The 17,202-nt window shown below is 46.2% G+C and overlaps 1 protein-coding gene across 3 annotated transcripts in view; it reads left to right on the forward strand.

The window, feature by feature from the left end:
• The window catches only part of CDK14 (cyclin dependent kinase 14), a 557,423-nt gene that overhangs the window by 463,840 nt on the left and 76,381 nt on the right, over window positions 1–17,202 (forward strand). For all 3 annotated transcript variants that reach the window (XM_040260248.1, XM_040260249.1, XM_040260250.1), the window contains one exon: window positions 14,845–14,908. In XM_040260248.1, coding sequence (XP_040116182.1) covers window positions 14,845–14,908 — 64 coding nt within the window. The remainder of the gene's footprint in view (window positions 1–14,844; window positions 14,909–17,202) is intronic.

Here is a 17,202-nt window from a genome sequence, read left to right on the forward strand (position 1 = left end):
GTCCCCACTCTAGGGGGTCCTTACCAGACCCTGCTGTGGCTTTAAACAAAGGCTTGGCCATTTCAGAGAAACCCAGTATCCAGATTCAGCAGAATCCAGCAGCCCCGAGGAACTCGCGGGCTTCTTTCTTGCTGTTCGGCTGAGGTATTGAACAGATGGCTTGCTTCCTCTCATGTCCAAGCGCCCAACGCGCTTGTAGATGACAAACCCCAGGTACTTGACCTCCTGTCTGCCAGCCTGAGCCTTTTTCCATGACACCTTGTACCGTGTGGTGGAGAGTAGGGCCAATGGGGCTTTGGTGCCTCTCCAGCAGTCCCTTTGGGTGGGACTGGCTAGCAACAGGTCATCCACGTACTGGAGTAGGTGTAATTGAAAGTTTCTTGGGGAAAGGCAGCAAGGCCTGCAGCCAGAGCGTCACCAAACAGGGCAGGTGAGTTTTTGAAGCCTTGTGGCCATCAAGTCCAAGTCAGCTGTGTCTTTCTCCCAGTGTGTGGGTCCTCCCATTCAAAGGCAAACAAGGGCTGGCTGGCTGGTGACAGGCAGAAGAAGGCGTCCTTGGGATCGAGGCAGGTGAACCAGCTTGCCTGAGCGGGCAAGAGACTCAGGAGAGTGTAGGGATCTGGGACCACTGGATGGATGGTGACCGCTGCACTGTCGACGGCGCCGAGGTGCTGCACAGGGCAGTGGTCATTGCTTCCTGACTCACTGGCAAGAGCAGAGTGCTGCAGGGAGACTGACTTTCGATTAGGATCCCGGCATCTCGTAGGCGCTGGGTGTGGTCCCGCATTCCCAGACGTGCCTCCCGTGGTCCTGGATATCGTTTCTGTCCAGCAGGAGTGGCTCCTGGCCTCAGGTCCACTACAGTGGGGGCATGGTTTTTGGCCAAACTTGGAGGCCCCTTCTCTGCCCCGACATCAGGGAATTCCTTTGGCAGGCTGGGGGATTTATTTGTTCCCTCCCTGAGGAATAGAGACACCATTCATCTCCCCTGGGCATAGCCACGGCCATCATCAGAGCCGATTGGCTCCCCAGGGTGAGGCTCGCGGGCTTTCTGGGGGCAAAGGTAGTTTGCACCCCCAGCTTTGTCAATAAGCCTCTACCCAGCAGGGAAATGGGGCATTCCGGTAAGGACAGAAATTCATGAGTCCCCAGGTGGCCCCGTAGCTGACACGAGCGGGTCTTGCAAAATGAGTGGGCTTCCGTGTCCCCTGTGGCCCCAACAACGGTTGCTGTTCAGCCTGTGAGGGGAGCCCAGGTGTGGTAACCACGGAGTGTTCAGCTCCGGTGTCCGCCATAAAAGTCATTGATTGGCCCCCTACTTTCATCATGACCGCGGGCTCCCAGGGTCCCAGGATCAGGGAGCCTGGTCTCCCCTCGTCTGATTCTGCTCTGGCCGATCAGGTTTTGGACAGCTGGCTCAGGCTGGTACCTTTCGTTGTTGGATGGACTGAACTTCTCTGACCCTCTGCGATGGGGACACTCATCTCTCTGGTGTCCGGTCTCTTTGCAACGGGCACACTGGTCGTAGTGTAGTGGTCTCGGCTTAGTTTCCCCTTTCCACGAGGGAAAGGTCTGTTCCCCTGGATCTGAGCTCCTCAGTGCCACTGCTAGCAGGGCCGCTTTTGTTTCATTTTTCATCTGCTCCTCATCAAGGTTCACGGTCTCAGTCCACAGAGACTTTATTTGCTACCTCCAGGAGCTGTGTGGCGTTCGTCCCACGGAAGCCTTCCAGCTTTTGGAGCCTGCACTGGATGTCTGCACAGAACTGAGCCACAAAGGCAGCCTTCATCATCCGTTGATTCTCGGTTGTCTCAGGGTCAGATGGGGTGTATGTCTGAATGCTTCACAGTCTTTCATAGAAATCGGTGGGGGGCCTCATCCGCTTTGGGGATTATCATCAGTTTGGACGTATTGGTGGGCTCTCTGGCTCTGCTTGAAGCACCTGTAGAAGGGCATCATGGTGTTGACCCCAGGTTTCTTGTCCCTCTCTGGTGTGGAGGTCCCAGCGAGGTCTCGTCTCCGGCATCGCCGCTCGTGCCCATCCTTCCACATCTAAGGCTGCTGTGGCGGCTTGACCTCCGAGCCATTTTGGGGCTTCTGTCGAGATGCATCGCCTTTCCCCAGTGGTGAAGAGAGGCATAAAGAGCTGGTGACAGGCGTCCCATGTGGGCTGATGGGTGTGGAAAGTGGACTCTAGGAGGTCAGTCGTGGTCTGTGGTTTTTCAGAGTACGCTGGGTCATGGTGTTTCCAGTTCAGGACATCAGTAGTGCTGAAGAGCTGGTGATAGAGGAGGGAGCGACCAGCTGGACTGAGCTAGCCTCGTTCACTCGCTTAGGACCTTGAGTTTCTTGCAGTGGCATCTGACGGGCCGCGGCCAGCTGTTTAGATGGTTGGGCTGAGCAGAGCCGCCCAACTGCCTCGGGGCTGGAGTCTTGCTCATGAGGTGTTGCAGGAGACACGGGGGGAGGTGGGCTGTCTGGCAGTGGATCCGAAGCTGGCTGTGCCAGGGCTTGTGGAGTCAGGGGAACATAAGGCGGGGGTAGCAGTGGGTCTTCTATGGGATCTCCCTGGAACATAGGGTTTTTTCCTTCTTTCTATTTTCTGAGTGGTTGGGTCACAAATACCCTACTCTGTCCCTGTCTGTTAGTGCAAACTCTTGCCCAGAGGGGCAGGTTCTGTGCTACTAGAAGCCAGGAATCTATGTATGGAAGCTGATCTGGAAGTCCTGGACTCCCAGTGACTCCCTGGTGCACTGCTGGGACAGCGGGCAGATCGAGAGTGCCCTCTGGTGGCCATCCACCGTCCATGGCTGGCCAGTCGAGCTCACATAAGTTATAAAGCTTCCTGGAGGCCGTCTTGATTCCAGTTCAGTTCAGTTCAGTTGCTCAGTCGTATCCGACTCTTTGTGACTCCATGAATTGGAGCATGCCAGGCCTCCTTGTCCATCACCAACTCCCGGCGTTCATGCAAACTCACGTCCGTAGAGTCAGTGATGCCATCCAGCCATCTCATCCTCTGTTGTCCCCTTTTCCTCCTGCCCCCAATCCCTCCCAGCATCAGAGTCTTTTCCAGTGAGTCAACTCTTCGCATGAGGTGGCCAAAGTACTGGAGCTTCAGCTTCAGCATCATTCCTTCCAAAGAAATCCCCGGGCTGATCTCCTTCAGAATGGACTGGTTGGATCTCCTTGCAGTCCAAGGGACTCTCAAGAGTCTTCTCCAACACCACAGTTCAAAACCATCAATTCTTCGGCGCTCAGCGTTCTTCACAGTCCAACTCTCACATCCATACATGACCACAGGAAAAACCATAGCCTTGACTAGACAGACCTTTGTTGGCAAAGTAATGTCTCTGCTTTTTAATATGCTGTCTAGGTTGGTCATAACTTTCCTTCCAAGGAGTAAGCATCTTTTAATTTCATGGCTGCAGTCACCATCAGCAGTGATTTTGGAGCCCAAAAACATAAAGTCTGACACTGTTTCCACTGTTTCCCCATCTATTTCCCATGAAGTGATGGGACCAGATGCCATGATCTTAGTTTTCTGAATGTTAAGCTTTAAGCCAACTTTTTCACTCTCCTCTTTCACTTTCATCAAGAGGCTCTTTAGTTCCTCTTCACTTTCTGCAATAAGGGTGGTGTCATCTGCATATCTGAGGTTATTGATATTTCTCCTGGCAATCTTGATTCCAGTTTGTGCTTCTTCCAGCCCAGCGTTTCTCATGATGTACTCTGCATATAAGTTAAATAAGCAGGGTGACAATATACAGCCTTGACATAGTCCTTTCCCTATTTGGAACCAGTCTGTTGTTCCATGTCCAGTTCTAACTATTGCTTACTGTCCTACGTACAGGATTCTCAGGAGGCAGGTCAGGTGGTCTGGTATTCCCATCTCTTTCAGAATTTTCCACAGTTGATTGTGATCCACACAGTCAAAGGCTTTGGCATAGTCAATAAAGCAGAAATAGATGTTTTTCTGGAACTCTCTTGCTTTTTCAATGATCCAGTGGATGTTGGCAAGTAATCCAAGTCTGTGCTCCAGCCAGTAACGCTGAAGAAGCTGAAGTTGAACAGTTCTGTGAAGACCTACAAGACCTTTTAGAACTAACACCCAAAAAAGATGTCTTTTTTATTATAGGGGACTGGAATGCAAAAGTAGGAAGTCAAGAAACACCTGGAGTAACAGGCAAATTTGGCCTTGGAATACGGAATGAAGCAGGGCAAAGGCTAATAGAGTTTTGCCAAGAGAACGCACTGGTTATAGCAAACACCTTCTTTCAACAACACAAGAGAAGACTCTACACATGGACATCATCAGATGGTCAGCACCGAAATCAGATTGATTATATTCTTTGCAGCCAAAGATGGAGAAGCTCTATACAGTCAACAAAAACAAGACCAGGAGCGGACTGTGGCTCAGATCATGAGCCCCTTATTACCGAATTCAGACTTAAATTGAAGAAAGTAGGGAACACCACTAGACCATTCAGGTATGACCTAAATCAAATCCCTTATGATTCTACAGTGGAAGTGAGAAATAGATTTAAGGGCCTAGATCTGATAGATAGAGTGCCTGATGAACTATGGATGGAGGTTCATGACATTGTACAGGAGACAGGGATCAAGACCATCCCCATGGAAAAGAAATGCAAAAAAGCAAAATGGCTGGCTGGGGAGGCCTTACAAATAGCTATGAAAAGAAGAGAAGCAAAAAGCAAAGGAGAAAAGGAAAGATATAAGCATCTGAATGCAGAGTTCCAAAGAATAGCAAGAAGAGATAAGAAAGCCTTCCTCAGCAATCAGTGCAAAGAAATAGAAGAAAACAACAGAATGGGAAAGACTAGAGATCTCTTCAAGAAAATTAGAGATACCAAGGGAACATTTCATGCAAAGATGGGCTCGATAAAGGACAGAAATGGTATGGACCTACCAGAAGCAGAAGATATTAAGAGGAGGTGGCAAGAATACATGGAAGAACAAAAAAGATCTTTATGACCCAAATAATCACGATGGTGTGATCACTCACCTAGAGCCAGACATCCTGGAATGTGAAGTCAAGTGGGCCTTAGGAAGATCACTACGAACAAAGCTAGTGGAGGTGATGAAATTTCAGTTGAGCTGTTTCAAATCCTGAAAGATGATGCTGTGAACGTGCTGCACTCAATAGGCCAGCAAATTTGGAAAACTCAGCAGTGGCCACAGGACTGGAAAAGGTCAGTTTTCATTCCAATCCCAAAGAAAGGCAATGCCAAAAAGTGCGCAAACTATCATATAATTGCACTCATCTCACATACTAGTAAAGTAATGCTCAAAATTCTCCAAGCCAGGCTTCAGCAATACGTGAACCGTGAACTTCCAGATGTTCAAGCTGGTTTTAGAAAAGGCAAAGGAACCAGAGAGCAAATTGCCAACATCCACTGGGTCATCAAAAAAGCAAGAGAGTTCCAGAAAAACATCTATTTCTGCTTTTTGACTCCAGGAATCTGCTGCAAAGCTCTTCTTAAAGTTCTTTATCATGCAATCTAAAACTGTTGGCTTAGAGGAACCTACCATGTTAACAAATGTAATCTACCTGGCAGGGTTTTCAGGAAAACCTGATCTCTTAGATATCAGCTCAGGGAGTCAGTGGACAGTAGAATAACCGGTAACCAGTAATTCCTCCCTCCCTATGTTTCCCACCCTGAGTCAGTTGTGCAAAGAGAGACAAGGGTAGGCGCCCCCTCAAAGGAGAAGATCATTCAGGTGCCCACTTGGCCGCATCCCTGCGGGGAACTTAGGTCCCTCTTAGCACTGGCGAATCAGTGTAAACCTCTGATCCGGATCTGTCTCTTGGGGGACTGGGTCCCCCAGAGGCAGACACGGCCTTGAGCCGTGTGAGATCACCACAGAGCCGCAAGCTAGAGCCCACTCGGACTCCGTAGCCACGAAGGCCCTGAAGCTACACAATGGAGCCTGAAGCGCGGGCGGATCAGGCTGCACACTCATTCACGTTCGTTTTTCGTCTGCCTGGCCACTCTCCCGAGGAAGACTTAAGACACCTCTCAGCACTGGCAGGTCAGTATAAACCCCCGACCCAGACCAGCCTCACAGGGAGGGATCAAATTCCCCAGAGGCTGGTACTGCCTTTCGGCCTTATGAGGTCGTCATGGGACCTCAGGTTTTAGACCCTCTCAGGCTCCGTAGCCCGAGGACTGTGGAGCTCACTTTCACTTCCTTCAGTCAGCAATCATGCATACACAACCACCCAGAGGTCATCACGATACTTCCCTTTTCCCGAGGCCCCATGTCTCCCTATCTGATGCTCACTTCCTGGGAGCTCCAAGGAAGTGATCCGTCTCCTCTTCTTCCCACTGGGGTAGGACCTCCTGACTAGGGACTGGCCCCAGGGCCTACCTGATCCTGTGGCCATTCCCGGTGAGTTGGTCCATCCCTCAATGAGACCGGTCACCTCTTAGCCATCCAGAGAGTCCGAACGCCGGTCTGAAAGAGAACCCAAATACCGTCAGGTGGCGTGCCTCCTTGTTCGTCTCCCAGCTCCTCCGATCCAGTCCAGCCAAGCCACCAGTCCGTGCAGCTCAAGGGGCAGGCGTTGTTGGAATCTCACTGGGGTCTCCAAAAATGTTGCAGAAACCAGTACTCGAGCAACCAAGCACCACATGAGGAGAGTTGGAGAACTCAGGTTTATTATGAGTTAACACTACAAGCTCTGAGCCCTGAACAAAGGGGTTACAGAACTTTTATACACTGACAGGCATGATTAAGCGGATTTGAGGGTTTGCAGGGGCTAGGGTGATTGCAAAGAGTGGACAAGGGTGGGTGAGATAGGCTCCAGTTCCTATTATTGTGAGTCCCCACTTTCTGAGACCGACATCATCTAGACTTTGCAAGGAGCAAGCTGAGTTACAGAGGCAGAAGGAGAAGGAGGTAAAATTTTAACTTTTCCTTCAGTACAGATGTGAGAGTTGGACCATAAAGAAGGCTGAGTGCTGAAGAATTGATGCTTTTGAACTGTGGTGTTGGAGAAGACTCTTGAGAGTCCCGTGGATAGCAAGGAGGACAAACCAGTCAATCCTAAAGGAAATCAACCCTGAATATTCATTGGAAGGACTAATACTGAAGCTCTAATACTTTGGCCATCTGATGCAAAGAGCTGATTCACTGGAAAAGACCCTGATGCTAGGAAAGATTGAAGGCAAAAGGAAAAGAGTGCCACAGAGAATGAGATGGTTGGATAGCATCACTGACTCAATGGACATGAATCTGAGCAGACTCTCACTTATCCAAGAGATAGTGAAGGACAGAGGAGCCCAGTATGCTGCAGTCCATGGGTCCACAAACTGTTGGACACACTTAGTAACTGAACAACAACAATGGCACAAGTTTCACTGTAATATACTGGCTGCTGCTATGGAGCTTGAGCCAGCAGTCCTTATATGTGGTCTGACGTCCTTGAACTTGTCAGTCTTGCCTTTATGATTGATGCCTGAGAACATTGTATCTTCAGTGCTTTGTCATGGGCAGTGTTTCCTGCAGAAGCAACGTTGACTTCTAATTCTTTGCCCACTTTCCATTTCCTGTGCAAATGGCCTAGTAGCTGTAGACAGGAGAATATTTTTTTTGTGACATGAAATCTCACCAGTCAATGTTCTAATGACTGAAAAAGAAAGTCTAATGTATTTGTTCTTTGCAGGTGATTTTTGTGAGATGACCATGGTATTATCACTTGGAAACCGAACACTGGTTATGGATGAGGATAGCGCCAGTAAAAAAGTTTGTTAACATAAACATTGTAGAAGCAGGTTCAGTCAGGTATCAATTATACCTTTATTAGGAGTGAGAGAACAAATTTCACATTCTGGCGGTACTAGCCATTGTTTATAAGACTTTGTTGTTATTGTCATTCAGTCCCTAAGTCATGTCCAACTCTTTGCAACCAATGGGCTGCAGGCTTCCCTGTCCTTTGCTGTCTCTGGAATTTGCTCAAACTCATGTTCATTGAGTCAGTGATGCCATCCAACCATCTTATACTCCGTCATCCCCTTCTCCTCCTGCCCTCAATCCTTCCCAGCATCAGGGTCTTTTCCAATGAGTCAGCCTTTCGCATCAGATGGCAAAAGTGTTGGAGCTTCAGCTTCAGCATCAGTCCTTCCAATGAACACCCAGGATTGATCTCCTTTAGGATGGACTGGTTGGATCTCCTTGCAGTCCAAGGGACTTTCAAGAGTCTTCTCCAACACCACAGTTCAAAAGCATCAGTTCTTCGGCACTCAGCTTTCTTCATGTTGCAACTCTCACTTCCATACAAGACTACTGGAAAAACCATAGCCTTGACTAGACAGACCTTTGTTGGCAAAGTAATGTCTCTGCTTTTTAATGTGCTGTCTAGGTTGGTCATAACTTTCCTTCCAAGGAGTGTCTTTTAATTTGATGGCTGCAGTCACCATCTGCAGTCATTTTGGAGCCCAAAAAAATAAAGTCAGCCACTGTTTCCACTGTTTCCCATCTATTTGCCATGAAGTGTTGGGACCAGATGCCATGATCTTAGTTTTCTGAATGTTGAGCTTTAAGCCAACTTTTTCACTCTCTTCTTTCACTTTCATCAAGAGGCTCTTTAGTTCTTCTTCACTTTCTGCCATAAGGGTGGTGTCATATCTGAGGTTATTGTCAACCTGCATATCTGAGGTTATTGACATTTCTCCCAGCAGTCTTGATTCTAGCTTTTGCTTCATCCAACCCAGCGTTTCTCATGATGTACTCTACATATAAGTTAAATATGCAGGGTGACAACATACAGCCTTTATGTACTCCTTTTCCTATTTGGAACCAATCTGTTGTTCCATGTCCAGTTCTAACTGTTGTTTCCTGACCTGCATACAGATTTCTCAAGAGGCAAGTGAGGTGGTCTGGTATTCCCATCTCTTTCAGAATTTTCCACAGTTGATTGTGATCCACACAGTCAAAGGCTTTGGCATAGTCAATAAACCAGAAATAGATGTTTTTCTGGAACACTCTTGCTTTTTCCATGATCCAGCAGATGTTGGCAATTTGATGTCTGGTTCCTCTGCTGCCGGGGTCCAGCCCCAGTGGATCCAGGGTAAACCGAAGTGGGGACGGAGTCGGCAATTAGGAAAGAATTATTTAATTAGAGATATAAAGAGAGATTAGGGAAGAATAGTATAGTGAGAGAGAGGAGAGAAAAAGAGGCTGTGATTCCTTGGTTTACATAGAAAGCCAATAAAGCCCCGAGACAAGGGACTTGCACCATCTATATAGGCCACAGGTGCCCGCTTGAATAGCGGAGGGTGCCCTGCCTTGGGCTCCCTCTCGCGTGGGTCTTAGAAGCCCAGGCAAATAAGTAGACACGGCGAGCATCTATGCTCCAGATGGGAACTCAGCCTGAAAAGGGAGAATAAGAAAAGAACAACATGGGGGAAACCAGTCTTTCTAGGAACTGGTCCATCTCTTTATTTTTCAGGAAAGCTTTTATACTTTTAAGTTGTACATAGAGATCAATGTATAATACAAAGTCATGCAGGGTCAGCAGACCTGACCCTTATCGAGACCAAGCACTCTTTATGCATGCATTCAAAGGTCTTAGGTGGTTTTACATCATCTTCTGGCCAAGATGCCTGTTAACATTTTTATGGCTCTTTTCCTAGATAAATGTCTATCAACCAGAAAAGTCATTTTCCCTTGAAGTGTTTTTTCTTTAATCTGCATCACCCTCAAAGTACTAAATAAAGTTACATTCCTGTAGAACAAAGGTGCAGTGGGTTATAACAAAGAAAGTACTTAACTCAAAGATCTAATGTTGCTAATACCAGGGCTACTACCTGTTTTTTCTACATACCAACTATATCAACAAATAAAAGATATGTAAACTTGGCAGCAAGTATTGGCCAACAATGAAACCCTTAATCAGTTCTATTCTAATGATTTTGACTCCTCGGAAGGCCCTACATTCCTAGAATTTTTTTAAGCTTCCTGTGCTTCTCTGGGTCGGGAGGCTGTAAACAATCACATGCATAGCTGTAAGGGTCCAGATAAACCTTTCAGGCAGTCCAGAAAGCCATCAGAGGGGTTTTTGGATTGAAACACTCTTATTATGCCCAGGAGACTTATTATCTAAAAGCTCTAAATTAGCTTTTTCCAGAAAAAGCTAGTGGGGGATAGGCCCCTATTGATGTCAGAAAAGTTGGTGAAAGGCATAATGCAGTAAGGCAGACAGACTCTGGTTTTGGGGTAGATGCCCAAGAAGTCCAGGGGAACCCCTGAGGCCTGATCTCACCTTTGGTCTGTCAGGCCTCTTCCTCATGACCTTTGCCACGGGTGGGATTCCCCATGCTGGAACCAGCTTGAACATCTGGAAGTTCAAGGTTCATGTATTGCTAAAGCCTGGCTTGGAGAATTTTGAGCATTACTTTACTAGCATGTGAGATGAGTGCAATTGTGCAGTAGTTTGAGCATTCTTTGGCATTGCCTTTCTTTGGGATTAGAATGAAAATGGACCTTTTCCAGTCCCATGGCCACTGCTGGGTTTTCCAAATTTGCTGACACATTGAGTGCAGCACTTTCACAGCATCATCTTTCAGGATTTGAAATAGCTCAACTGGAATTCCATCACCTCCACTAGCTTTGTTCGTAGTGATCTTCCTAAGGCCCACTTGACTTCACATTCCAGGATGTCTGGCTCTAGGTGAGTGATCACACCATCATGATTATCTGGGTCATGAAGATCTCTTTTGTACAGTTCTTCTATGTATTCTTGCCACCTCTTCTGAATATCTTCTGCTTCTGTTAGGTCCATACCATTTCTGTCCTTTATTGAGCCCATCTTCGCATGAAATTTTCCCTTGGTATCTCTAATTTTCTTGAAGAGATCTCTAGTCTTTCCCATTCTGTTGTTTTCCTCTATTTCTTTGCATTGATCACTGAGGAAGGCTTTCTTATCTCTTCTTGCTATTCTTTGGAACTCTGGATTCAGATGCTTATATCTTTCCTTTTCTCCTTTGCTTTTCGCTTCTCTTCTTTTCACAGCTATTTGTAAGGCTTCCTCAGACAGCCATTTTGACTTTTTGCATTTCTTTTCCATGGGGATGGTCTTGATCCCTGTCTCCTATACAATGTCACAAACCTCTGTCCATAGTTCATCAGGCACTCTGTTTATCAGATCTACTCCCTGTGAATATTAGTGTTAATTAGTGCTTGCAAGAATTGTATTGTCTGATCCCCCGAACCCAGTGTTTCAAGAGGAATGGAATACTTGTGTCTAACCCTAATTTGTCAGAGCAGGAAGCAGTGAGTGAAGCTCCCCTTTGCCATCACAGCCTTTGTGTGTGTGCATGGTAAGTCCCTTCATTCATGTCTGACCCTTTGAGACCCCATGGACTGTAGCCCTCCAAGCTCCTCTGTCCATGGGATTCTCCAGGCAAGAATGCTGGAGTAAATTGCCATGCCCTCCTCCAGAGGATCTCACCGACCTGGGCATTGAACCCAGCTTTCCCACATTGAAGGTGAATTCTTTACTGTCTGAGCCACCAGGGAAGCCCATCATAGCCCTTACCCCCCAGAAAGTCTATGCATGAAGAGTCAGAACTCTTTGTTTCCTTACCTCCTAGCAGCACCTGCTAATCCCCAGAGATAAATTGAGCATGCATCATTTCTTCCCATGATGTCTGCCACATCTCCAATTTTGCCAACTTCTGCCTTTATATCTCCCCCTTCCTAACTCATTTGATTGTCCGTATTGGCCTATCATAGTTCTGAGTTACACATTTGGCACTATCTCCCCAGATCAGGGGATCCCTATGGGAAAAGTGGGTGGGCTGGTTTCTGCCCCATTGCCCAGACCTCCTTGACCTGACCCGTTTTCTATGAGTGCTTTGAATAGTATCTAATTCTTATGTAGTGCTTACCGCATGCCAGGGAGTGTTCTGCCACAGGTGATGAAGTTGCTGTTATTGTTGTAGCCATGCGTTCTGGGAAACAAACTCATTCAGGACAATGCAGATAGTGGAGTGCAGTTTATTACACCGGCAGGCCCAAGGCAGAGTCTCCTCTTAGCTAAGGAGCCCAGCCAGTTTTTGTGAAAACCTTATATACCCTACCTCCCCAAATTCCCTGAAACTAGTCTGAAGAAAGGAAAATGAAAGATATAATCAAAGTTAACCCGTGATTCATTTGCCTTAAGCCTAGGTGGTTAACAGTGGACAGTTATCAATATGCCTGTGGTCATACCCCAATAAGCATAATAGAATGTATGATTCTATTCAGTTATACAGATAATTAGGGTATTCTTTTAGGCAACTGAGAGTCTAGGTAGGAGCCCTGGGGCTTTTCCTTCTGGGGACCTGGTTTTCCAGTTGGTTGTCGTTTCCATAGATACTGGGCATATAGCTCAAAGTCCACAGTCCGGCCCAAGATGGAGTCCTGCTTTCAAGACAGAGCCTGTTCTGTCTGTTTCCTCCTTCATTATCACCCTGGTTTACAAAGAAGGAAATTGAAGCTCTGTGAGGTCCCATGGCTAGCAAGGAGGGGATTGAAGGGGTCCCTTCTGTCTCCATGATCTGAGATCCTAAACCTTTCAGCTCCACTGCTCTCCATCAGCAATCTACCATGATCACTGAGTGTAATAGCTATGGATGGTGGAACTCAAAATTCAGAAAGAGTGTGCCCAGTTACAGGTGAACCAGAACTGCCTTTTAATGACTTTGACCAAATCAAACACTGTGGTTGAGAAATGGAATATTTCCTGCCGTATCAGTAAACAAGGATGTCAGAGTCATCAGCAATTACTGCCACATTGGAAGGTGAGCTGGTGAACCCTGAGGGAACTCAGGACAGAAAGAATACCTGCCTTCTAGCATCCATCTGACTGCAGCCACTCCCTACAGGGAGCCCTGAGGAAATTCAGGGCTGTGAAAACACAGGATTCTGGCCCCAGATAGCTGAGATGCATATGAAAGGAATGATTTCAGCGAGCCCAGACTCTTGCATCTTCCTATACAGAGAACAGCACTAAATTCCTTAATGTGGCATATCTGGTTTTCTTTAATTTGCAAAAAAAAAAAAAAAATTTTTTTTGAAGTTCAGACTCCCTGACCTTTGTTGCAAAACTTCTACATAACCTGACTCTTCCCCTGGCACCCCTTGTCTTCTTAGAGCAGTTTTCTCAGGCTCACTTGAGATGCTGTCTCCTGGGCTTGAAGTCCTAAAAATTCCACCAAATAAAACGTAATTCTCAACTTTCATGTTGTGAATATTTATTAAATGGACATAGAGATAGAAAAGTAGACGGTCGACTAAAAAGGATGTGCATCTTGAGAGTTGCAAGTTAAGTTTTATTCGGGACATGATGACCTGAGAGACCGCTCCAGGGAGGCAGTGGGGGAAGGTCAGAATATGAGGTTCTGGTGAAGGGGGAGCTCAGCGCAATCAATGCTTACTGTACAAGAGGTCTTCTGCCAGTCACCAGGAGCTGACGTCACCATGAAGGGATTTAGTGATTTTTCTATATATGAAGAGATGTAAGGATTGGGATTATGAGTTCAGTTCCTGAAAATATCCAACTATCTGAAGACCTGTCCCAGCAGATTCCCTGGAGCACGGAGTGCCTGACTCCACCCTGCACTCCTTCAGGGTGTTGAAGGTCAGCAGCCGCAGCACGGGGTCAGTCTGCTGAGAGGCAGATGGCAGGTGCTCTTGCTCAGCCAGTGGCAGTGCCTTCGTGCTGTGCTGTGTACCTCGTCGCTCAGTGGCGTCTGACTCTTTCCGACCCCATGGACTGTAGCTCTCCAGGCTCCTCCCTCCGTGGGATTCTCCAGGCAGGAGTACTGGAGTGGGTTGCCATGCCCTCCTCCAGGGGATGTTCCCAATCCAGGGATTGAACCCTGGTCTCCCGCATTGCAGGCAGATTCTTTACCATCTGAGCCACCAGGGAAGCTTGGCAAATGCCAATTTGTAGTTGACCATGGACGGAGAAGGCAATGGCACCCCACTCCAGTACTCTTGCCTGAAAAATCCCATGGATGGAGAAGCCTGGTGGGCTGCACTCCATGGGGTCGCTGAGTCGGGCACGACTGAGCGACTTCACTTTCACTTTTCACTTGCATGCATTGGAGAAGGAAATGGCAACCCACTCCAGGGTTCTTGCCTGGAGAATCCCAGAGACAAGGGAGCCTAGTGGGCTGCTGTCTATGGGGTTGCACAGAGTCGGACCCGACTGAAGCGACTTAGCAGCAGCAGCAGCAGCATGGAGAAAGAAACTGAAAGTGTGGAAAGGAAATGATAGTGTAGGGAGAACAGTATTTGGGGATGAAGAAACTGTGTGTCACAAGACTAAAGCTGTTAACTATGACAAATAGCGGGGCCAGTGGAGAAAGTAAGCGTCCCAAGCCGTCTGTCCCATTTCCTTGAAACATCCTGCTGCCCAGAGAGCGGATGTCGGGGAAGAAGTAACAGAATTCATAGAACTGTTAAATGATGACATGTCTGATACCGCCGTGAAGGACAGAAGCTCTTGAAAGAGTCCTGAGGGGCACATACATACTTTATTCAGTTCTGTGAAGATGACAGCTCATCCTTTGCATCCTAGGCCTACTTCTTAAGTTTGGAGTTGATAAGACGCAGCAGATTTAACTTGCCTGACCGCATTTAGCTGCATTTGTTAAAACACAGACATTCGACTCGGGTGGCTCTTTAGCTGTTTTTACTGAAATAAAATCCCTGGCACACAATAACGGGGGGAAAAAAAAATCAAGAGTTTCATCATATTGTTTTCTAGACTGGAGAATCTTGAGTGCTTTGGAAATAATAAGTCTGTCTCCACGATTTCCTGCTCTCCACTAGGTTCTTGGAACGCCGAATGAGGACACGTGGCCCGGAGTTCACTCTCTACCACATTTTAAGCCAGGTATGTTTCACTGATTACAAACAACTGACTGCTTCTGACATGCGAATGGTGAACGTATAGATGCACTCCCTGAGGCTAATATTTTACCTGGAAAATTCTGGTTACATTTGCCACTGTGTACTCTACCTCTTATTGGAGTTGTTTCGTCTTCATGGTTTATTTGTTGGTGAAAATAGACTGAATGACATCCCTCATCAGTGTTTCACCGTATGGTTTTTGTTTGATTTGACTGGCTAATCTTGAAGTGACCTCTCATTTCATCATCAGTTAGACTAGCTTCCATGTCTGTAAAAAACAAACTTTAAATCTAGCTGCTAAAATCCATCTGTGTGGTTTCTAGTAATAATACTAAAACAGTATTAAATTGGAAAAAGTAAAAATCATATTTGATTTATTTTTAAAAACTCTAGTAATCATGGTCAATTAATTTGAGTTTAAACATAGAAAATGTTCTATATGTCCAACATTCCACTTGAAAATGTTAAAATGTTTACACCCTGAACCAGAAAATCTGAGAGAAAATGTGAAACTTTTAAAATGCTGTCACTTTTTTGTACCAGTAGGTGGCAGTCAAGAAACTTCTAGTTTTAATAATGACACTTGGAAGAAGAATCTCAAAATGGTCTATGTAATTTTTATAGGCGAATGAAAGCTTTAGAATTGGAAACTTAATAAAAATATGTGGGATGAATTATTGTAAAGTATACTTTTGTTTTTATTTTCTTGGTTAAAAAACATGAATTATAAAATGCAGAAAGTTAACGCTGTTAGTCGCTCAGTTGTGTCCGACTCTTTGCAGTTCTTTAACGGACTGTAACCCGCCAGACTCCTCTATCCATGGAATTCTCCAGGAGAGAATACTGGTGTGGATTACCGTTTCCTTCTGCAGTGTATCTTCCCAACCCAGGTATCAAACTCGGATCTCCTGTGTAGCAGGCAGAGTCTTTGCCCTCTGAGCCACAGGGGAAGCCCTACCATTAAATTACTGAAAGGAATTGTATGGAAGACCTAATGGGCTATTACTTTATGAGGGAAAGAGCTATGAATAATCACTGGTACAGGAGTCAAGTACATTCTTTTTCTCCCTTCCTTTCTTCTGGGGGAACCACCAGGAATTAACTATCAATCCCAAAGAATGACTAAGATGGGAAACTGTTTTTGTTCTTAATATTTCTCTTCTGAAGGTATACAGTGTACTGAGAATTCTTTTATCTTCTTTGGCTGCCCCAAGGATTCTTTGTACTTTTACTGAATATTTTAAATAACCTCTGTGTCCTGAAGGACTATAGAAAGTTACCAATTGAACGTGGATTTCTCTTTCTTTAACTGAGCAAGAAGCATTCTCTAACTGCTTCTGTGGAGTTTACGTGAGAACAGAGCTCTTTATAAATATTCCAAGTGTAGGCTCCTGAAGAAGACTACCTTCCTTGTGTTAATATCTAAAACCTTAAGTCCTAGGGAAATAAAACAGAGAATATGAAAAGAGTTGACATGAATAAAGTTAGATGCAGAAAGGAACAATTAAGATAGTCATTTGGTCTGCCAAGTGTCTGGACTAGAAAACATGGAGTAAGTGGTTTATTTTGGTGTGAATAGGTTTATCTTTGTCAACAGCATACAAAAGCACTTATTCAATGTGTTCTGGGAAAGTACTATGATGTGATGCAAACTGAACTAACAGTGTGAGAACTTCATGAGATTAAGGACACTGACGAGTACATATTTGGGTTCAATAAATGTCTGTTGCCCTGAATCATATTAAGTGTTTAAAATAAGCATAATTTACGTGACTCATATATATATATATGCATCCAAGGGAAGACTCTTGAGAGTCCCTTGGCCTGCAAGGAGATCCAACCAGTCCATTCTGAAGGAGATCAGCCCTGGGATTTCTTGGGAGGGAATGATGCTGAAGCTGAAACTCCAGTACTTTGGCCACCTCATGCGAGGAGTTGACTCATTGGAAAAGACTCTGATGCTGGGAGGGATTGGGGGCAGGAGGAGAAGGGGACGACAGAGGAAGAGATGGCTGGATGGCATCACCGACTCGATGGATAAGAGTTTGAGTGAACTCCGGGAGTTGGTGATGGACAGGGAAGCCTGGCGTGCTGCGATTCATGGGGTCGCAAAGAGTCGGACATGACTGAGCAACCGAACAGAACTGAACTAAACTAAATTTGAGTCCTGGGGAAGGGGTTACGTATTCCCCGAGGAGAAATTCTAGTCCTAGGGCCTACCTGCCCCACCCCACTTTCTCCCTCCGCATTCTGTCCCCAAAGAGTGCCTCGGTAAGT

Source organism: Oryx dammah, unplaced genomic scaffold, assembly GCF_014754425.2.
Source record: "Oryx dammah isolate SB20612 unplaced genomic scaffold, SCBI_Odam_1.1 HiC_scaffold_18, whole genome shotgun sequence".
Taxonomy (NCBI): domain Eukaryota; kingdom Metazoa; phylum Chordata; class Mammalia; order Artiodactyla; family Bovidae; genus Oryx; species Oryx dammah.